At 42.6% G+C, this 23,315-nt stretch overlaps 1 protein-coding gene across 4 annotated transcripts in view; it reads left to right on the forward strand.

Annotated features, from left to right (window-relative positions):
* The first annotated feature begins 261 nt into the window (after positions 1–261).
* The window catches only part of ULK2 (unc-51 like autophagy activating kinase 2), an 84,955-nt gene continuing 61,901 nt past the window's right edge, over positions 262–23,315 (forward strand). For 3 of the 4 annotated variants that reach the window (XM_058704943.1, XM_058704941.1, XM_058704942.1), the window contains exons 1-9: positions 262–893; positions 2,139–2,231; positions 3,312–3,353; positions 13,674–13,706; positions 13,997–14,033; positions 18,620–18,793; positions 19,714–19,787; positions 21,855–21,956; positions 23,102–23,160. In XM_058704943.1, coding sequence (XP_058560926.1) covers positions 804–893; positions 2,139–2,231; positions 3,312–3,353; positions 13,674–13,706; positions 13,997–14,033; positions 18,620–18,793; positions 19,714–19,787; positions 21,855–21,956; positions 23,102–23,160 — 704 coding nt within the window. In that variant the 5' untranslated portion in view covers positions 262–803. The remainder of the gene's footprint in view (positions 894–2,138; positions 2,232–3,311; positions 3,354–13,673; positions 13,707–13,996; positions 14,034–18,619; positions 18,794–19,713; positions 19,788–21,854; positions 21,957–23,101; positions 23,161–23,315) is intronic. The other variant, XM_058704940.1, reaches the window with a different exon arrangement.

Here is a 23,315-nt window from a genome sequence, read left to right on the forward strand (position 1 = left end):
CAAGACCCGCTTCCCCGACGCCCGCCTCCCAGCGGGCTCCAGGCTGGGGCGTGGCAGGCTGGAATCTGCTCCCAGGCCCAGCGCGAAGGCTGCAAAGGCTGCGGTCCCAGCGGCTCGCACCCTCCTTTCCCGCCTGGGCGAGCGACTGGGGACGCGCCCTCGCGGCGGCGCCACTCCCCCGGGCGCGCGCGCACTCATTTTCCTGGCGGAGGGAGCGGGCTTCGGCGGGCGCTGCGTCCTACAAGACGTGCTGACGTCGCGGAGGGCCGGCAGTCGGCTCGGGAGCGGCCGGCGCGCGCGCGTGTGCGTTAGGCGCCGCAGCGAGGCAGGGAGGCGCGCAGGGACGGTGGTTGTGCCGGTCCTAGGGCGGCGGCTGCCACCGCAGCAGCCCCCCGAGCAGAGGGGGCCGACGCGGCCGGACGAGCTGGGGATGGGGAGGACCGGGTCCCGCACCTCTCCCGGGCGCGTGCGCGGCTCCGGGGGCGCACAGTGACGGCTGCGGCGCCGCTGGCCCGGCAAGCGCCGAGGCCGCTTCGCCAAGGGAACCTTCGGCCGGCGGCGGGCCGGGCCATGAGGAGCGGCCGGGGCCGGGCCAGGCCTCGCTGACCCCGGCCCCGCGCGGAGGCCTCCACCCCGTTTCCGCTCCAGCCTCTCGGCATGAGCGTCCGCCCGGGCCGGGGGCCGCGGCTGCCCCGGTCCGGCGGCCCGCGGGCGCGCTCAGGGCCGGCGGGCCCGCGGTGCTGATCCCGGCCCGCCGCGCTGCGCTGCCCGCCCGCCCGCTGTATGCCCCCGGGGGCGCGGCCATGGAGGTAGTGGGCGACTTCGAGTACAGCAAGAGGGACCTCGTGGGACACGGGGCCTTCGCGGTGGTCTTCCGGGGGCGGCACCGCCAGGTGAGCCCCGTCCGCCGGGGCGAGGCCGGGGTGTGTGGGCCGCGGCACCTCTGCCTGGCTGCGGCCAGGCCGGGTGGTCCCGAAACTTGGCGACGCCGCGGGCGCGGCCCCCCCACCCCCACCCCCCGGTTTGGCTCGTCGCCCCGAGGCCTGCCATTGTGCGCGCTGTCAGTGTCGCTGGGTTTGTTTTGGTCGGGCGGGGATTGTTTTGAGGCCGGAGCCGCTAGGCAGCGCTCCACCTACCGACGGGCCGCTCGGCCTCTGATTTCCCCTGCTTGCAGAGAGCCTGGTAACCAGAATGCTCTTAGGGGCTCACCGCCGGGGCCCGGCGGGACACACGCCTTTCCACCTGAACGTGACCCGAATCTGAGTCCTAAAGGAGTGCTCGGTCCCCTCCCCAGCGCGGGGCTCGGGCGTGGAAGCACGCACCTTAGGTTTTTCCGCGCCTTGGGCTGCCAAGGCTTGTCGCCTTTGAGGTCGATAATTGCAGACCCAGCGGAAAACGGGCTTGTTTCCCGTTAGCTCGAGACTTTCTCAAACCCGGGGGTATCGCATTTCCCAGCATTGGTTCGTCTACACCCCATCCGAGCCCCGTACCACCTTCCCTTCTTGGGGTTAGATGGGCGGCTGGAAAAGATGGGCGGACGCTTCTTGTTTCAATCCAAGTAAACATGAAAGCAGGTTCCAAAAAAAAAAAAAAATTTTTTTTTTAAAGCTTTTGCTGTTTCGTAAATAGGGTCACACGAGGTTTTAGATTCTAAAGAATTTGGAAGAGCACCTAGAGAGTGGAAATAATCAAAGGGGCTTGGTAGTTCTGACTGTTGGCAAGAGGCATGTTTAAGTGGGCTGATTTTGTTACTTATCAGATAGAGTAATACAAACTGCGTTCCTTTCTTAAGAGAAAAGCTTAAAACTCAAAAAATAATTTAAGCAGGAAGCTGAATCCTGCCAAGCTATCAAATGCCACCTTCCAGTTTATTGTCCGCATTTCTCCATAACTTTAAAGTGGTTGTAAACTGTGTTCTTTGTTTCACTTGTGGTCCTCCTGTCTATTATTTTTAGTGGCTGTCTTATAAGGTACTAGTTTGTAATTTATGAAATCATCTTCCTGTTGCTGGAGGTTCAGGGTCCTTCCCATTTACCCTTAACGTTGTCTGTATATGAGTGGGCTAAAAACATCTTTGTGCTTATAGATTATACTTCTGTGAAATAATTTCCAGGAGTAACACTATTTTTCCTTTTCAGAAAACTGACTGGGAGGTGGCTATTAAAAGTATTAATAAAAAGAACTTGTCAAAATCACAAATCCTGCTTGGGAAGGAAATTAAAATCTTGAAGGTATGCTTCTTTATGTGATATTTCATAGTAGGTTAAAACCTATTTTAAATTAGTGCGTGATGACTATCCTTTGTCATTTTGGTGGTTGGAGCCAAATTTGAGAATTTTCACCTGTTGCTGTCATTTTTTGAAACGTTTGAGTACTTGGAAACTGTTTTTAAGAATAGATGTTTGTGTTCTTGGCCAGTGCTTAGAAGGGGTTCTGGGAAGGCTGATTTTAGCTTCTCCTAATTTCTTTTCCTTAGTTACTGTGTTACTGTTTGAGAAGAGGCAGGCCCTTCTTATCCATCATTTAGCTCTTCTGTTGATCCCTTTCGTGCTACATTTAAGTATTTGGGGGAGAAGGGGACTGGGGACAGTTGGAATCTTTTTTCCTTGTAAATTGAAAAGAATTACCTACCTTGCAAGTGGCCTTTTTAGATCACTCACAAGCAGTGTTATCGCAATGAGATGCTTTGAGGAAAAAAATGGTCTCCTAGCCAAATGAGTGTGGAAAATCCTGTCCACTACATACTTCTTGGAGAGTCACTCACAAAGCGCTTTGCTCAGTAGAGAAAGTCTGAAAAATTGCTCAATGAAGAAACTAGTTTAGATGTATGTAACTCAGTGTTCCCCAAGCTGATAAGAACATAGACCCCTCACCTAACACTAGCTTTCATCAAAACTACTACCCCCTTAGCTCTTTGAGCTAAGAATTATGCTTCGTTTTCTTTCAGACAAATTATCTGCTCTTTAAAAGCATTTTGGAACTTATGCCTTTAGTGCTGTTAGAGTTGTATACTGAATTTAAAAGACCCCCAGAAAGTCTGCAGTCATACTACCTGTGATATTTATTTTGTAGACAAGAGTACTCCCCGTGTTAAAATGATCGTGGTGAAGAAACATTTAGGGCCCAAGTAAAGTTTGATCAGGCACATTTCGTCTTATCTTTTCGTAAATTGAATTGTTCTAATCCAGTCATCAGAAGTATAGTATATAGAAATTGTATGTATGTATGTGTATGTGTGTGTATACTTAATATCTATTTGCATATTGAAATGTGTTAGAACGAATATTTTAAATTCTCAATTTCCTTAACAGGAACTTCAGCACGAAAATATTGTAGCCCTCTATGATGTTCAGGTACCTTATTATTATTTTAAAATTTGCATGTCAATAAAGAACTTTTCTGTTTCATACAAATGTAAGTGAATCATAATAGAAATAGAAGAGTGCCTTATTCTTAGAAAGGTATATAGTTTGAGTTATATGTTTGTTCATAAATTGTTTAAAGTAGCATAGAGCGATAGGTTAAAATAATGTGCCGCGTGAGTATGCTTGTACTATAGGAGTAGTGTTTTAGGTCAGGTAGAGGAATATTGATCCCAGATCTAGCATCTCTGTGATAAATGTGGAAAGGACTGTTGTGGGTTATTAAAAAATTAGAGCTTTTTTCTTACTGCCAAAGCAACATTTGCTAATTGGAGAGGTATTAGAAAATAAGTAAAAGCAAGGAAACTGCATACTTATCACCCTGATATATCTGATTATCACAGTAGAGTTACACTTTATTTGGAGGTGGGAAGGCTGGGTTCTCAAGTTATCATCTAAGGCGACATTTCTATACAGACAAAATTACCCTGGAAATCCTTTTGATGAAAAGCCCCAATTTGTAGAAAATTACTACTTTGGGGGGGTGGGGCACCAGGGTAAGCAGTTGGCTTATATTTAGGGGCGTATTGGGTTTTAAATACTAAAACCACTCTTCTCTAGCATGGCAGTCGGCTTGTGTGACAGCCCCAGGGATTTGAGACCTACCGAGGGGGCAGGGAGGGCAGCCAGCCGACTCAGCTTCCCCCTGGAGTCTCACTTCAAAGCAGACTAGGGTGCATGATTTACGTTATTTCCTTCTTTTGTTTTTCTTAGTCTGGACAGTTGAATTCCAGTAAAGTAGATGGACATGTTATGTGATTCTGCTGTATGTGTTTCTAGCTAAAATTTTTTCTGTATACACTCGCATTACTCAAATTCATTAGTTTTATAAGGTTTTGAGTGGCTGCTATGCACCAGGCATCATTCTAAGTGTAGGAACAAAGCAGTGAGTAAAACAAAGTCCTTGCTTTCAGTGTGCTTAATTTTAGTGGGGTGGAGCGAAATGGACCGTTCTTCAACGTACTTCTTTTTTTGTGTATAGTCATTTTTCATGCAGCCATGAAATACTACGAAGTATTTAAACCCATGTTACAAGATGTGTCATTTTTTTTCCATTACAGGAAAGTGCTATGGGGATAATAGTGAAGTTCTGGACACATCTTAGATTATTTATGTTCAGTTTCTAGAGTTGGAATTACCAGGGTAATTTTAAAGTTCTTGGTGTTAGAGTGTGATTACTCTCCAAAAAAACTGCAATTTAAATTTCACATACAGACTGTTGTGAGTGACTGTGGGGTGTATTTTATTACCTATTGAAATAGGTGTAACTCATTCCTTCAGCCGAGATAGAGCAGCATAGAAAGGAGAAAAAACTTCAGTCAAAACTCAACTTCTCTCACAATCCCTAGTTGAAATGTCGATTCTCCTCGGAGCTGTTTGTGTAGCCTGTCTTGGTCTTTGGAGACAGAGGGCACCAAGTGGTACAAGTCAGTGCCTGGTACAAAAATTGTTAAATAATATTAACTCTTAATATCCCATTTTTTGAGAAGCACAGAAGACCCTGTCAATTGCAGAGTAGAATTTCTTTTCAGAAGAGAGAGTGTACTTAAACTTCATTCCATTAGAAAAATATTTTTAAGTACTAGCTTTGGTTGTAGAATGGGATACTTAAGGGGAACATGTACTCAAAAACCTGAATTATCAAACAATCAGGAATATGAAGGTGACTGCATTAAAAATGTTTATATTTTATCCACTGTATATTACCGGAAATACATAAAGTTAAGACCTCTCAGTCAAGTAAATATATTCTTGAGCATTTGGCTAATGAGTGAACAGAGTCTTGATCTACTATTTTAGGTTTGCCCCCTTATAAATTTAGTTGTTTACTGTATGTTTATGGAGACAGTAGAACAGTAATTTTACCAACTTGAACATTATTTTTCCTGGCCATCAGGTTTGGAGATGTAAAATTTATGGATACATTTTTATAAATTGAGAACTTTGACATTGTTTCTAACAAATCTGGTTTCAGTTTAGATGACATTTAAAAAGCAACATATTTTCCCATTATAAAATTAATATATCCCCCTAGTTAAAATAATCATTATGAACATGAGTATTTTCTAAAAGAAGTGGCAATTCTCAGAGACACCACTGTTACATTTCTTTAGAGTTTTCAGAATACATTTATTCCTCTTTAACCATTTATAATTAGATTTTTAACCTTTTAATTGTGAGAGATTTACTAATAGAAGAGTATTTGTACATGAATGCAGCTTGTTTTATTGGACTTAATGTATTTTGGATACAGTTTCATGTCACTACAGTATTATAGGGCTAAATGATAATTTACTTAAAACCCAGTTGTGGCCATTTGGGTTGTTTGGTATTTTTTCCTGTTAGAAACAGTGCTGGAGAGAAAGTTGTGTACATATCTTTGCTCATTTGTATGAGTGTTCTTGTAGAATAAATTCCTTGTCATGGAATTGTTTGGCCAAAGATATTACTGCATTGCCTTCCAAAAGGTTATACCAATGGCCTGTTTTTTTCCTTTTTTGACAATCTCATGGGAAGACAGTAGCTTAAGTTTTACTTTTTATTTCTTAAATCATTAGTGCATTGACCATCTTTTTTTTTCTTTAAAATTTTTTTTAATGTTTATTTATTTTTGAGAGAGAGAGATGGAGCATGAGCGGGGGAGGGGCAGAGAACGAGGGAGACCCAGAATCCAAAGCAGGCTCCAGGCTCTGAGCTGTCAGCACGGAGCCCTATGCCAGGCTTGACCTCATGAACCGTGAGATCATGACCTGAGCCGAAGTAGAACGCTTCACTGACTGAGCCACCCAGGCGCCCCAGTGCATTGACCATCTTTTTTTTTTTTTTTTTTTAATTTTTTTTTTTAACGTTTATTTATTTTTGAGACAGAGAGAGACAGAGCATGAACAGGGGAGGAGCAGAGAGAGAGGGAGACACAGAATCTGAAACAGGCTCCAGGCTCTGAGCGGTCAGCACAGAGCCCGACGCGGGGCTCGAACTCACGGACCGTGAGATCATGACCTGAGCCGAAGTCGGACGCTCAACCAACTGAGCCACCCAGGCGCCCCAACCATCTTAATGTTTTATTTGCCTTTTTATATTTCTTCTGTGGCTTTCCTGTTGCTGTTCTGTGATGCTTCTGTTGTGTTCATCTTTCTTACTGATTTCTTTGTAATTGGTATTTCTTGAGTCAGTTGATGAGGTATGCGGGAGTTAGTGGTGAACAAAACAGCAATGGCCCTCGTCCTTGTAGAGCTCACAGTATAGTGGGGAAGAGGACGTGAAGCTAATAGTCACTTACTCTAAGCGTGCCCAGTGCAGTGAGAGAGAACCGTTGAAGACCTTTGAGAGGACACCACATGGGGGCTACCCACTTTATGGGCTGGGGAAGACTTGGTGAGGAGATGATGTTTAAGCTGACTTGACAGAAGAGTGGGAGCCAGCCAGGCTGGGGCAGGTGGGAGAAGAGCAGGGAAGTGTCCCAAGCAGATGAAGCCTTCTGTGGAGAGCAGGCAGGAGGGTGAGAGCTTGAGGAGCCAGGGGAAGGCTGGGCGAGGGGAGTGCGGGAGTGAGGGGAGGGTGGCGGCAGGCGATGCTGGCGAGGTTGGCAGGGGCCACCTCTGTTCTGAGGGCAGCGCAGGGCCATTGAAGAGTTTTAAGAGCAGGAGAGTGATATGTCTGTTTTTCAAAAGATACACATCTTTGAACCTTCTGGGCAAGAGGTAAGTATTGTCAGTTAGGTGTACTTTACCTGTATGATGGTCAATTGACTGGATAAAGATCCACCACTAGGTAATTTTTAGCGGAGTGGGAAAAGAGGATTCATTTAATAAATGGTGCTGGCAAAACCGAGTATCTGAGGAAGAGTAAAGTTGGATCCCTGTTCTCATCATGTTCCATAACAATTTCCAAATGAATGAAAGGCTTAAATATATAAAATACCCAATAAGGACCTTAGCATAATACATAGATGACTGTATATAACCCAAGAGTTAGAAAGATTTTTTAAATCGAGATAAGAAACTCTGAAGCTGTAGAAATAGGGATATAGGGGCGCCTGGGTGACTCAGTCGGTTCACCCTCTGACCTGGTTTCGGCTCAGGTCATGACCTCAACGGTTTTGGGCGTTTGAGTCACACTCCGCTTCTGTGCTGGCAGCACGGAGCCTGCTTGGGATTCTCTCTCCCTCTGTCTCTGTTCCTCCCCTGCTCACAGTGTCACTCACTGTCTTTCTTTCTCTCTCTCTCTCTCTCTCTCTCTCTCAGTAAATAAATAAATAGGGAAGTAGGCACATAAAATCTTTAAAAACTTCTTTTTATGGCCAATAATACCATGAACAAATTGATAGCCATAAAAAGGAACAAACTTGATACATGCCACAGCATATGATATATTAAACATGCTTGTGGGGAGTCCCGATTGGGTGGGGGCCGGTGGTGCAGGCGGTGAAAGAATTCACCCAAGGCAGAACTACGGTGATAGAAGTTTATCGAATACAGCGCAAGGGAGCAGTGGGCAGGACGGCGAAGGAGAGACGCTGTCTCTCGCTGTCTTCGAGGATGCAGTGGTGGGAGGCTGTAGTTAGTTATAGTGAGGGAGTACGGGGACAGAGGAAGTTTTCCCTTTTTTGGTAACCGTGCCCAGTCGTGAGTAGCTCATTGGCCACTTAGGGCCTGTGGCCATTTTGAGGTGGGTCGCTTGATGAGCCTGTTTGCGTTCAGCTCGGTGGTCACCGTGGTCACTGCCTTGCTAAAGTTTCCATTGCTCAAGCTGTTGCCCAAAAGTGGCCTCTACCATGTTGCGAAAAAGAAGCCAGCCGCACACAGCTACTGTTTGATTCTGTTTTGTGAGTTCCAAGAGGAGACTAGGGTGGTAGAAATCGGGATAATACAGCAGAGGGTGCCTCTGGGGAGGTGGGGGTTGACCGCAAGGAGGATGAAGGAACTTTCTGGGGCGACGGAAATGATCTGTAGCTCGGCTGGAAGTGTAGTTACGTGAATGTAGCCATCCATTTGTCACAGCACATTGAACTGTAACTGAAATCTCTGTGTATTAATGTGTGTACATTAGACCATAACATAATTCAAGAAAAGGCAATTGACAGATACCAGTTTGAGAAAGTATTTACAACACAACAGATTATAGGCTAACACCTGAAACATATAAATCCTCTCACAAACTGGTAAGGAAAAGATAACCCAAAGAGACAGTAAGCAAAGGATATAAATTGTTGGTTCTCATAAGAGAAATAAAAATGGCTAATGTATGAAATGATACTCACGGACAAGCAGTCAGGGAAACGTAAATTAAAGTAACAGTGAGGTGCCACTTCTCCCTCATCCCTTTGGCAAAATTAAAAAGTGCATTAATTCTTCCTGGTGGAATTGGGGAGGAGGTGTAAAATATGCTCATAGATCACTGGTAGAAACGTGAATCGTAAGAACATTTTTTGGCATGCTATCTGACAATATTTTGTCACCCTGTAAGAATATTCTCGACGTTGCAATCAGAATAATCCTGGTGATGTAAGTCAGGGCTTGTTAGTCCTCTGCTCAGACGGGGATTCTGCAGCGGCTCCCTGTTTTTATCAGAGTGGAAGCCGAAGTCCTTATTTGCACAGCATAACCGCGTTCTCTCTCACCCCGTCGGTCTTGTGCTTCTCTGTGCTTGCTGCCGCTTCTGATGGCTCCTGTTGCAGACCATTCTCGGGGCCCTTGCCCCTTTTTTCCTTCTCCCCAGGACCTTTCTTCCCAGATACACTGTATGTGCAGATATTTCTACATGTCTGTAGTATATATAGGTATATTCCCAACCTTCTTTAGGTCTTTACCCAAACACTATGTTTTCAAAAGCTTTCTTTAGCCACCCTCAGTAAAATGAACAATCCCCTCCCCAACACTGTCTCCCCGCCCTACTGTTACAAACAGTGAGGACTTACGCAGTTTGGAGACTTATGGGCAAATCAGGTTTAGATTAGGTGGGTACTTTGTTATCACTTCCTGAGTTTGTAACCCGGGGCCCAAGGGTACAAGAGCACCTGGCTCCCGGGGTCCCAAACAGACCAGGTTTGGACAAAGTCCGAAGGCAGAGAGAGGAGCGTAGGTGAAACAAGAAAGGGATTTTGATTTTCAGTGAGGCCACTACCGGGAAGACGGCGGACCAGGGTCTCAAAGACTGTCTCCAAAGTGCTGAAAATACGTCTAGGTTTACCTAAGGAAAATATGGGGCAAAGGTCACTGGGTACCTGCAGGTGGGCAGTAAAGGTCAGGTCAATCCTTGTCTTAGGGTCAATCACAGGGGGTCTTGGTGGGGTTGGGACCCCGTCCCTCTTGCTTTGCCCTCCAGGGCTTTTGCCTGAGTTAAGAAGAAGAACTTTATCAATTAGAAAGTACCCACTGAGGTCTGAATGGAGGTAGTACCAGCAACCTCCTCCTTGGATTTGATTAATTGCTAGAGTGGCTCACAGGACTCAGAAAAGCATTTGACTTACTAGGGTATTGGTTTATTATAAAAGGATGTAAAAGGACATAACTCAGAAACAGCCAGACAGAAGCATAGGGTGAGGTATGTGGGGAGAGCTTTCACTCCCCACGTGCCTCTGAGCTCCATCCTTTTGGAGTTTTACGGAGGCTGTGTTACATAGCTGCACTTGATTAAATCAGTGGCCGCTGGCGATTTAACTCCGTCTCTCGCCCCTCCTCTCCCTTCCCTGGAGGTGGGATGGGGTGAGGAGGGGTTGGGCTGAAATTTCCAACTCTCTGATCCAACCGTTGGCTTCTCTGGCAAACCAGGCCCTATCCTTAGGGGACTTTCCAAAGGTCACCTCAAGAACTAACAGAAGATCCTTCCGTATCTGATCCCTTAGCAGATCACAGGGATTTTCTTTTCTTTATGAGATAACCCATAGGAGTCACCTGAGGCATGGAGAATAAATCAGGAAAAGTAGCAGAGAAGTGGTGAGGGATGGGTTTTAGGAGCCAAGGATTTTTATTGAATCTTTCTCTTGCTATTTACTTAATTCTTTTGTTACTTTCTGTTTCTCCCCTTCTGATCCTGAGCATCTGAATTCTGCTGGAGAAAACACCTAGTCATGCTGTCTGATTTTTAAATTCTCTTTATTGTTTTCTAAATTACAAAAGTAATAGGGCCTGGGTGGAAAAACAATTTAAATAGTCTAGTTGTGTATTAAGTAATGAAGAGATGCCCTCTTCTGATACCTCCCCTTATTTCTTTTTCCAGAAAAAAAACCCTCCACTGTTGTGCATCCTTCAAAAGACTTTATTTTTTATTTGTTAACGTCACCCCCTTGGTAAAGGAGGGATGATAATCCAACTCTTCTTACTTACAGGATGCAGTGAGGCTGTCTGGTCCCATGTAACCCCAAGGAGAAATAATTCTGAGGATTGTGTTTTTACTCGAACAAATTGCTTCCCAAATTGTTTATTTCATCTACATTTTTGTATACTGGCATAGAGTTCTTCTTAAGAATACCTCCCCCCCGCCTCCCCTTTAGGGATTTTCTATCTTATTAAAGAGTTTGAGTAGGGGAATGATAAAATGAAATTCATTATACTTAATTTTGTGGATGGAAGTTCTGGGGAGGAGTTGAGGGTGATTAGTTTCCTGATTTTAGAAAAGGAGGACAGATGTGTATTCAACTTTGGGAAACCCTCTGTGGTCTGGCTCACAGGTCTGTTGGCCTCACTTCTCAGCCTTTCTGTCCCTTTAAGTATCTCTTCAAGCTCTTCCCTGGTGCCCCAGTACCATCAGAGTTTCAGTTTGTCTGTTGAAGACTTGATTGTTTTTTCAGTTCTCTTTTCCTTTTGCTGACTCTTCCCTGGCTCTTAGAGCTAAGTACTTCACTCGAAAGGTGTGCACTGTTTTGTACTGGAGGCCCTTAAGGAGGGGAGTGTTCAGGAGAGAATGATAGAACCAGTGGAGAGTGTCACTGCTTTAAAGGTGGGCAAAAGAAGGTTTGCCTGAGAAATCAAGGATGTTAAAATATTTCTTCTGATATCTTTACATTGAGTTAGCAGTTTAGTCTCCCCTAAGGAATTACTGGTTCTCTTTTGTCTTCAGTAGTTAGGATATGGTGCCATTATCTGATTAAGCAATACTGATTTGAGATAATATTTTTGTAACTCCTACTCAAGAAGAAGAAAACTGTGTTGAAAGTTACTGGTTTAATTATATCTCAGTATTTTGGGGGATGATAGGGTATTTTGGTCTGGATTTGATCAGGTGAGATGGCTAAACCTAAGGCTGATTCACCATAGAGATGATTTCACTCGTAGAGTAGATTTTTGTTTTTACTTATGATAAAAGGAAATAAGTATTTCTTACAGATTTGCTTTTCTAGCCTGCTGGAGGCTGACTGGTCTCTACTTCCTTCCTGATCATGGGAGTGCTGCTGTTCTGGGAAACCAAGTGTCTGTTCTAGGCTTGCAGCCTGGCTCTCCACGCCCGCCACCCTGCTCAGGCAGGACTGTGGTTCCTGGTTCCCCAGCAGAGAGCAGAAAGCACTGCTGTTTTTCTGAACTCCCATGTGCCTCTGTGTGTGTGTGTTTGGGGGCGAGGGGGTTGCTCAAAGAATTGGGCACAAGGGGTTTGAATTTTTTGTCTAGTCCTGAGAATTAAGTGAAGTAAATCATCCCAAGTCCCTGAGCTTTTTGCAGAAAATAATTTAATTCAGATCTTGCCTGGGGCATCCAGACCCTTGGTGAACACGGTGGAACCATTTTGTGGCAGCCCCTTCTGTTCCTTGTTGCACACAAGTGCTCTAGACCAGAAGTGCTGCGACACCAGTTTGTTATTTCTAATCTGTGCGAACTGATCCTTTATTTATAAAAGCCAATAAAAATGAATATTTGTCAAAATGAAATAAAAAAGGACCTATGAATAGATGTCCAAAGTTTTTATTATTAGGATTAGCAGACATAAAATTATTTTATAGCTTTAAGACTTTTAAAATTTCTTTTAATTTCTATAATTATCTCATTGTGGGCTCATACCAAATAATTCACTGCTTGGCACTGGTCCTTGAACAATGCTCTGAGGGACACTGCCTTACATCTCCCTTTGTTCTCTGATAGAACCCCTCATTCTTTTTCTTTTTTTCTTTTTTCACATAGAACTCCTCATTCTTGAATTTAGGAGCTTAGTGAAGCCAAGTGCTGTTGGGAAAGGTTGTATCTTAAATTACACTTGAGCACTGTCTCAAGTTAGGGTATAGGAAGCACAATTTAAAATTTCATTAACAGGGCACTAACCGGATGTCAGTTTAGCATCCGGCTTAGGCTCTGGTCATGATCTCACGGTTCATGAGTTTGAGCCCCACATCTGTGCTGACAGCACAGAGCCTGCTTGGGATTCTCTGTCCCCTCTCTCTGCCCCTCCCTGACTCATGCTTTCTCTTTCTCTCAAAATAAATAAACATTTTTCATTAACTTTGAAATATTTTTATTGAAGAATCATGACGTCAGTGTTTGAATTACCCAAGCAACAGATCTGGAGCTATGTGAAATTTGAGAAACTTAGTAAAATTTCTTAATTCCTTAAAAATCAATCTGTTACTAAGATATGTGAGGAGAAATAATTGTCTTCTCTTTGCCACCAATTCCCAGATAATGTGATTGCCTCCAGAAAAAGACTAACCAGGGGCACCTGGGTGGCTCAGTCGGTTGAACGTCTGACTTTGGCTCAGGTCATAATCTCACGGTCTGTGAGTTCCAGCCCCACGTTGGGCTCTGTGCTGACAGCTCGGAGCCTGGAGCCTGCTTCGGATTCTGTGTCTCCCTCCCTCTCTGACCCTCCCCATTCATGCTCTGTCTCTCTCTGTCTCAAAAATAAATAAACATTAAAAAAAAAAAAAAAAAAAAGAAAGAAGTAAAAAGACTAACCATCCTGGGTCATGTATTCCAGAAATCAGATTGTGCAGTTAGTGTTGCTAGATAGGATTTTTGAGTCACTGCTTAAATCATAAACTTTTCAAAGTAGAAGCACTTCCCTGAGGACCAGAGAATCTTACCTTTTCTTTTTTTTCTCACAAATTTACCATAGCTTTGACCAAAGGATGAATCTTTCTTTAGTTCTTTCCATAAGCAGAATTGAACTTCATGACTATGTTAGTGTTATCAAAACTTGACTTTGAGGCTGGGATGCTTAAATTACTGTGCTGGGGATTTAAAATTTCACTTACTGATAGATTAGATTTTGTGAATTTGGGCTTCATTCTTTCCCTACTCTAAATTATATTTAATATTTACTTTTTAGGAATTACCCAACTCTGTCTTTCTGGTGATGGAGGTAGGTAGTAATATGTGCTGTTTAATTTACTTCAGATTCCTTTTGATTAATATGTACTTTAAAATTGACAGTAGATTATTTTTACTTGAAATTTTGAGTTAAACTCCATTTAGTGATTTATATTCTACTTTATAAGGAATATAAAATTTTTTTGATTCCATAGTGCTTATGTTTTTCAGACTAGATTTACATTGTACACAAAGTATTTTTAATTGAAATTAACTGGTTGCAGATTGAATTAATCTTGAATCGGTTCCCTTATTTTAATTATTTTTTCTTCTATGTATCAGTACTGCAATGGTGGAGACCTGGCAGATTATTTGCAAGGTAATTTTTGTCTGTCTGTCAGTGTTCAGTGAAGATAGTACTGTGTGTGGTCTGTTGGATCCTGAGAGTTACTTCTGAAGTAATGCTGACCCTGTTCTCTGCACTTGTATAGAAACAGTCAATAAATGTTTGTGTACTTGTTTAAGTGTGGTCACTTTGCCAACCGGTTGTCATTTGTTGTGGTCTTATTCCTAAACTTTATTTGCTTCTAGGTACTTACTTTATGTGTGCCTCTTTCTGACAGTGTTTGAGAGACGAGTCCTCTCCCCGAGAGAGAAAAAAACAAATATGTAGGTTCCTTTCTTCAAAAGACTCTGCTGAGTTGCCATCAGTGGGCCTTTAGTTCCTTCTGTTTCTTTAAAAAAAAAAAAAAAAAAAAATGATGAAAACATGTATCTAAGAATGTGTTTGTTAATGGGAATCTTTCTTGTAAATTAAAAAGTTACAAAGGATTAAAGGTAACACTGAAATTATTTCGTGGCACAGAGGTGAGATTTTAGTACTAGATGGTGCTAGAAATTCTGCATCCAGAATGTATGTACATAGGATAAAAGGTGTTCAGATCAATTATGTCTCTCACAAGTAATTTCTAAATGGTGTTAGATGAGGCCCGCATCTACTTGTTCACTCCTTAAAATGCAAGGGAAATATGAAAAAAAAAACAAACAAAAAAAACCAAAAAAAAAAAAACAGTGAAAGGTTGATAATACCCCAACCTCTAAATAGATCCGGGCAGTTGATGGCGAAGTCACCGACATCAGTAGATACACTTGCAAAGGGTATAGACAGTTTACAAGAGCATACTAAAAATGTTCCATTTCACCTAGTAATCAAGGAGTGCAATGGCAAATTTAAAAGTCTTTAAAGTATAAAACATTGCTCACTTTCAAAAGCTGCGTGGAGATTACTAGAAACAACACTGGGAGTGTTGCCACAGGCCACGACCGGTTGGTTGGTGTGGGGTGAAGTGGCCCTGGGCCTGAGGCTCCGGAGCATCTCCTTCCTGGCCTGGACCTGGCGTGCAGGGGACAGAGACGACCCCGGGGCCGGGCCGGGCGACACTGCGGATGTCACATGGGCTCTTCCGCCGGGCACAGCTGGCGAACGACAGCAAAGCTTCAACCTGACCCGGAAGATGGGGGCGGGAGAGGAGCCGAGACCCTCCTTGTCTCTGCGCCACGCCCCCCCCCCTCCCCGCCCTGTTAGTCCCGCGTGTTGTGTTCCTGCCCCAAGAGGAGACCACCGGGGCTCCAGGGCTCCGAGGCTGCTGCTTCTCTGGCTTCCCTAGCACAGAGTTGCTACCCGGGGGTGGGGTGGGGATGGGGGTGGTCTCCGGGGGCGGGGAGGTGGGGGGGCCTACCCTGCCCTCCAGTGCTGTGGGCCCTTCCCATCAGCCTAGGGAGAGGGCTGTGCCTCTTCTAAAGCCAGCACGCCTTAGGGAAGGCCCCGAGAGAGACTGGATTTGGAAGTTCCTTTTAGGGCTAGGTGATTGCTGGGAAGGGTCAGGGGGAGGAGGGAGGGAAGAAACTGGTATAAATGCCCCCCCCCCCATTAAAAAGATTATAGTTGAAGATACAGTGTGAGCCCTTCTGTAGTCCTCTCCTGGCTTTCCCCCTTAAAGACAATGGTTATCTGGAATTTGGTAGTTTATTCCATGTGCAGTTTGTGTTTTTCCCAACCGAGATTCTTTTTTTTCTTAATCCTCATTTGGTGTTTTATGTAAATATTCTCATTTGGTTATATATGTATATGTCAAATGTCACTTACTAATAGGACACATGAGACAGGCACTTTGGGTCACCACTGGTGGAAAGTTCAAGCTAGAAAACACCCTGCTTCTACATCCTTCTCAGTCAATGACTGTCTAGTTCCTTGATGTTCTCAGTGATCCAGATAAACGCACCTTTCCCCTGGGGTCAGATTGAATGGCACCCTATCAGTTTAGTGCCCTCATTGGAGTATCAGTTTCCCTCACCGACAGAAGTCCTACTTGCTGATACAGGCACTGTTACTGGGGTAGGTCGCCTTGACAGCAGTTTTGTCCCTTATGTTGAACTCCATATTTGATATTCCAGAGCAGCAGTGTTAGAACAGGAGGCCCCAGAGTGAGGGGTGTATGAGCCTGAATGTCGGAGTCAGACAGGCAAGCCGCTCCTCCCATCCCTTAATCGCTGTGATTTTGGTCGAGTCACTTAGCCTCCTTCTGGTGCCTCTCTGCTGTAGTTCTTACGGAAGTCCCTTGTCATTTGAAAACACTTGTAAAGGCATATAAGAGAAATCTGGACCTCAAGGAATTTTCGAGAGTTAAACTGTCCAGTATGGTAGCCACCAATCACGTGGGACTATTGAGCCAGCCTGAAGATGTGCTGTAAATGTGAATATATTGATTTTCGAACGCGTCAAGGAAGAAAATGACTGTATCTCATTAAGTATGTTGATTATAAGTTGAAATCATATTTTGGATGTTTATTTTCACCTGTTTCTTTTTACTTTTTAAAATGTGGCTACTAGAAAATTTAGAAGTTATGTATGTGGCTCACATACTGTTTCTGTCGGAGAGTCCTGGTCTAGAAGATCTAATGCCATTACTTCACAACACGATCATGATCATTTAATCCTTCTATTTGCTTTGTTAAGGAAAATGCTATTAACGTTTTCAAAAGCTAGAACACGGATTCTACTGATTGCAAGTTTAAAACAAATTTTAAGTTAATTATCAAGTTGTACTTCAACGTGAATTCCAGCAGAATATTGAGTGTGGCAGGAGTGGCTGAGCCTGCTCCCTCCGGGCTGACTTGCTCAAGCATTTATTTTTTTGGAAGAGTGTCGATGTTGGCCATGCCTTTAAAATAGTAAGTTTTTAACATGGGAAATACAGTTTATAGGATCGTGATGAGAAATATGCATTCCACGTTCGTAAAAATATGAATATTTACTACAGCGTGTGTTCAGAAACAGCTTATGTTAGATCATTAATCCCCTTCCCCCACCCACCCACACACAAGAACAGCGTTAGAATTTGGACTCTGAAGCAAATAAATTTTAAGTGTATTCAATTGTATGTCATGGGGCAAAAATACAAGTTCTAAGCATCTGCAATCATTTGAAGTAACAAAATGTTTCTAATCCCTAAAATGAAAACGTAAATGAATGAAACAGAAAACAAATACTGCCCATTTTAATTTTTGCAACGTAACTTAAGTAGGCATTACAAAAATAAAGCTCCACGCTCCCATCATTGGTTTGACCCACCCATTGAGATCCGGAAGAATACCCTCCATATTTTTAGCAGTGTTTATCTCTAAGGGATGGCATATGGGAGATATCACTTTTTATATGTTTTAGTGTATTTAGATTTCTTTCTTTTTTGACAGCATCAAAGAATAAAAATGGGGGATAGGTTAAGAACAGCCCTCACAGAAAAAAGTATTTGACAATTTTTTAAACCAAGAGGATATATTTTATTTGAGGGTGTTAAGGGCATAAAATGTCATTATAACATGTCATTGAAATGATTTTAAAACTATAATATTTCATTTCCAAATGTAATGTTATTTTTATCTTCTTAATTGCATATGGAAAGGTCATGTGGAACATATTCTAGAGTTGTAAGGCAGAAGTATGTTCACAGAGGATTTAGTAGACAGGGTCGTGGATGTTAAATCCTAATGTAGATTCCAGGAATCACACATGGGACTTTTAGAGATCCACAGGAATAAAAAGTCTGTATTTGTGTACTGACTATGTTTGAGTACTTACTCTGTGCCAGGCTTTTTCTAAAGTCTTCATTATTAAAGGTGCTGTCTTGTTTGATGGTCACAACAGCCCCAGGTGGTTAGTCTGATTTTGGCTTTCTATAGATGAGGAAGTAGGCACAGAAGGCTCGTCTTCCAGGGTCACACAGCAAGTAGGAGGAGGAGCTGGGATTTGAGCAAAGGCAGCCTGACTCCAAACCCAGCTGTTAACCATTCCATGCTCCAGCATACACACAGACACACTTCAGGATTTCCTGAATGATGACCACCCTCCAATAGTGTTCATTCTGTCTCTTTACAGTAGTGAAAGATACTGTGGTAGGTCAGGAGTGTTGCAGGGCAGGGGTGATGAGGGGAGGGAGATGTGGGAACACGGATCCCTGCCTGACACCTGCAAGTGGTGGTGAGGTCCAGGTCTCTATTCAAGGATTTCACCTGTCTTTAATTTGTGTTCTTGTTCATTGTTGGGAGTACATATGGACCTTTATCCCAGCTATTTGGCTAGTAAGAAAGGGAACTTGACTTTTTGTCTTCTTAAGGGGAAGTACCTGTTGTGTGTGCAGTAATGTGGACACCTTCACAGTAAAAATGGGAAAGGGAAAACACCAGTGAAATGAAACGCAAATGTAAATCAGTTCTCTTTACTACAGATCGTGTAAAATGTTTGAGGTGTCTGATGTCTTTTCATAGACTTAAATTGTTAGAGTAAGAGGAAGAAAAAAAACCCTGGTTCCTTATTCCCTCTACATTCTTAACTCGATTCTGTTGATAGAAGGTGCAGATGGTATTTGAGTTTGTGCTTAAATATTTATGCAATTCCTTTTCTACCAGCTAAGGGAACTCTCAGCGAAGATACTATTAGAGTGTTTCTGCATCAGATTGCAGCTGCCATGCGAATCCTGCACAGCAAAGGAATAATCCACAGGGATCTCAAACCACAGAACATCTTGCTGTCATACGCCAACCGCAGAAAGTCCAACGTCAGTGGTATTCGTATCAAAATAGGTAAATGGCCACATAGCGTTTTATGCAAAAGGACGTTTTTGAGACTTCGTAGTTTTGGATGATTTCAGTTCAACTTTGCAGAATGATGGGTTTTGTTGATGCACTTTGGGCATTTTTATTGGGTTCAGTGAGGTGCATTTGGATATGGGAAACTTTACATTACTGGTAGCATATGCTGAATCTTAGGACCCAGGGGCCCATGGATTCCCAGCAGCAAACCCTATCCTGCTTCTCATCAGAGGGAAGCTGATGTGTTACAGTCCTGGCAGCAATGGAATGGCACTGGTTCTTTACAACTCATGGGATTTTAACGCAAGGGATCGAAGAGACCGTTTAACTCAGCCTTTCCTTTTTGGCTCTTGTATGTCACAATTATTTCAAGCAGTTTGTAATAATAGGCATTTTTTTTTCTTTTTTTTTTTGTAATAGTAGGTATTTTTCAAGCTTTTCTTTTTGTACAAAAAAGTACAAATATATATATATATATATATATATATATATATAATTTTTTTTTCTTACCAGTGTTTAAAGAAATTTCTGATTTCACATGTGTTACATATGGATCTGGAGAAGGCAAAAAAAAAAAAAAAAACCCAGTTCAAATTCTATACCTGGTGTCATATTTAGTGAGAGCTGCCTTAATGAATCATCTGTTACAATTAGCACTTTGTCTTGCAAAGCTTGGTGTTCCCTCCTTGTTTCAGGACTGGCAGGGCAGTGACTTGTTCGGCTGGTGGCCAACACTGTTTTTTAGCCTGTGGAAATTGAGGTAGCAACTTTTCTCTTTGGCAGACAGGTTTATTCAGTAAGCCGCAAATCTCTCACAATTCCTTGTGCCCTCTTGTATCTTGAAGATACGATCTGTGTCAAGCATGAGTAAAAGTATCGTTTGTTTTTCTCCTTTTTATTTTGTGACACAGCGGATTTTGGGTTTGCTCGTTACCTGCATAGTAACATGATGGCCGCAACCCTGTGCGGGTCCCCAATGTACATGGTGAGTGAGGGGTTTTTTTGTCCTGACATGGCGCCATTAGCCCTGGGATTTAAGTATAATGGTAGTTTCCAAGTAAGATGGGATTTTATGTATGGTCTGACTTGTCGTTTGTAATTGCTAATAAATACTAACATTGATTATGTTACTGATAATGCTATAAGTCATCTTTTGCTTTAGCACAGTGGACCGGGGGTGCCCGGGTGGGCCAGTCAGTTAAGCATCCGACTTGGGCTTGGGTCGTTATCTTGTAGTTTGAGCCCCGCGTCGGGCTCTGTGCTGACAGCTCAGAGCCTGGAGCCTGCTTTGGATTCTGTGTCTCCCTCTCTGCCCCTCCCCTGTTCATGCTCACACTCTCTCTCGCTCGCTCGCTCTCTCTCTCTCTCTCTCAAAAATAAACATTAAAAAAAATTATTAACAGAGTGGACCATAAAAGTCACTTTTACCCACTAGTTTAAATTAAAAAAGAAATTAGTTATTATGGTAGGAATTTCCTATTACATTACACTGAAAATAAAAATTGATTAAGCATGGTCATGTTACACTTGATGTGTAATATTTGGGAAAACTTGAAAAAAAAACACAACCTTTTGGGGGCATTTCTTCATTTATAGGATGAACATGCTCATCTTTTGCATGTTATTTCTCTTGACAAGATCCCTGTGTCAGAAGGTTTTTCAGGGCGCTGGGTGGCTCAGTCAGTTAAGCATCTGATTCTTGATTTCGGCTCAGGTCATGATCTCACGGTTCATGGGTTTGAGCCCCAGTGAAGAGTCTGCTTGGGATTCTCTCTCTCTTCCTCTCGCCCCTCCCCTCTCCTCAAAATAAATAAATAAACAAACAAAAACAAATAAATAAATAAACGGTATTTCAATTAATGTTACACTTAAAGCCGAAAATTCTTAGTTCTCCCCTTCATCCTTTCATATGGATGTTGTCAGGTCTGATAGGGGAAGGCTATGAAACTTCTGAACTAATGTGAAGCATCAGGCCTGGAAATAGCTTAATTCTGGGCCTTCAGAATTTTGCAAAGTACATCAGTGTGCCTATCTTTATTCAAAATTTAAAATGGGTTTGTGTTCAATGAGGATTTCCTCTAATCTAAATCAACTCTGAGATTAAGGAACTAGTAATCAAAGTTAAAATCTTTTTTAAATTAGATTGACTTTCTTGATCATAATTTTACTGCTTATCCAATAAACTTTATCATTTAATGTCACTTAAAAGTGAGTTTGTACTTCTTGAGTATGAAATGCGTTCAGGCTTGAACCATAGCCTTGAGGATGGAGAGAGTGCTTGGGCCAGTTCTTGAAGGGAGTCGACTCAGTGAGAAGCATACTAGGCATGACAAATAAAAATGGTACACGTGGAAAAGGAAGTTTCACTGCTTTAGGTATATTTGACATTTCTATTTAACATTTGTCCAGATTGATGGTATTTTTAAAAAGCAACATCAAGTGAGAGGTGGGAACAGAGCTGTGCAAAGCAAAAGAGAAAACGTCTTTGCTTTTTAGACAGTCCTTTAACCGTGTTTTCATGATAGTTTGTATATTGTTTTAAAAGCTTTCAAATGACAGGAAAAAACTTGTGTCCCTATTGTCCACATTTAACAAAGTTAACATTTGGCCATGTTTGTCTTGATCTTTTTTTTTTTTTTTTCCTAGAAAGAAGGAAAATAGTTCAGAAACAGTCCAAGTCCTTTATATCTTTCCCTCTTTCCATTTTCCACTCTCCTACCCCAGAAGTAGCCTCTGTCTTGTAGTTGGTGTGTGTTTTTCTTTATTACAAACTTAATGCTCTTACTGTATTGCTGTCCATGGTAATATATAGAAGTGTTTGTTTCTATAAATTGCTTCTTTTCATGCCACATTGTTTTTGCGATTTACCAGGAAATCCCAATGTATGAATGTGGTTTAAGTTCACTGCAGGATCGTCTGATCAGGGAAATGTCACAATGTGATCTTATTTCAGTAGTTCTGTTAGGAGCATGACCTTTACCAGTTAATTAATTTATGCATATTAATTATATAAATAACATAATGCATGTGTGTGGAATGTTTCTGTCCCCAGGCTCCTGAGGTTATTATGTCTCAACATTATGATGCTAAGGCAGACTTGTGGAGCATAGGAACGGTGATATATCAATGCCTAGTTGGAAAGCCACCTTTTCAGGTAGCCTGACTTCTTACTTATGTGCTTAATTTGGGGATCTTCTCATTTTGCAGTTGCCTCTGACTTCTAAAACGGGGAATACTTTGAAAGCAGTGTTTTGGGTTCCCTTGTGACTTAGTTTGATTTTCTTACAGGCAGAAACTGCTACAGTGAGCTACAATGTCTTTTGCTTTTCCTTTTTTTTTTTTTTTTTTTTTTTTTTTTTTTTACCTGCCTTCCCTTTGTACCTGGCCTGAGCATAAAGCCTGTTGTATGTTTACAAGCTGATGAAAACTAGCCAGGGTCCGGACTAACAGCCTGGTGGGAAATGGGGGTGAACAGTGATGTCGGCGCTTCCTGCTTGGCTTGGTTTGAGGGTCCTGCACTCCCAGGTGAGGGCTGGGCCTGGTCTGGGAAGGTAACTGGAAACTGTCTTCAGCTCTCTATTGCTACCACTGCTGGGTGAGAGAGAGTTAGTTGTTCAGCCTTTATGGAAATTATTTTGGGTTTGTCTTCCCACCCCACCCCCATATCCTGTCAAAAAGAGGCCCTCTAGAACTCATCATGACGACCCCTCCTGAGTTCATAATTGCCCAGTTCCAAAGAGGTTTTTTGAATCTGAAAACTGCAGCAAAGTAAAATTATGTGTCCAAAATGGTGTTGAATAGTGACACAGCCAGTTTAGACACTTAACTTTCTCGGTCTGGTTTGTCACATACGGGCAGCTTCACTAAGCCAGCAGCTCTTGTTCTGAGGGTCCTTCCTGTTGCTGTGGAGGGACTAAAAGTTAGAGGTAGGTATACTTTGTTCTCTCCCTTGAACCCCTGACAGTCCTAAGGTAAAATATACCTTGATTTTTACACAACAAAACTGTACCTGTTTGATAATGTAACCTCCAGAATAGTGACTCTTAACTTTTTCTAAGTTTCAGGCTCCTCTAGGGGGCTGAACTCAGAAAAAGAGACATTATGCCTGGATATGCAGAATTTGCACCCAATTTTAAAGGTTTTTAGGTTCCTAGTGCCCATCTGTGGTTCCTTTAGCAATCCATGACTTTCAGGTTCAGAGTCTATGTTCTTTGGCAAGAATATGAGTATGGATCACATGATCTGAAATTTTTGCCCCCATTATTTAGGAAATAAAACCTTTTTTTTTTTTTTAAACAGGCCAATAGTCCTCAAGACTTAAGGATGTTTTATGAAAAAAATAGGAGCTTAATGCCTAGGTATGTGTTTTGGTTACACTGGGTTTTATTGTCTGTGAATACAACGTCAAGTGAACTCTGTGCTTTATGTGTTTCCGTGCGCGTGTGTGCTTTATCTTTTTCTTTTTTTTTTTTTTTTAATTTTTTTTTTCAACGTTTTTTAATTTATTTTTGGG

Source organism: Neofelis nebulosa, chromosome 16 (genome assembly GCF_028018385.1).
Source record: "Neofelis nebulosa isolate mNeoNeb1 chromosome 16, mNeoNeb1.pri, whole genome shotgun sequence".
Taxonomy (NCBI): Eukaryota; Metazoa; Chordata; class Mammalia; order Carnivora; family Felidae; genus Neofelis; species Neofelis nebulosa.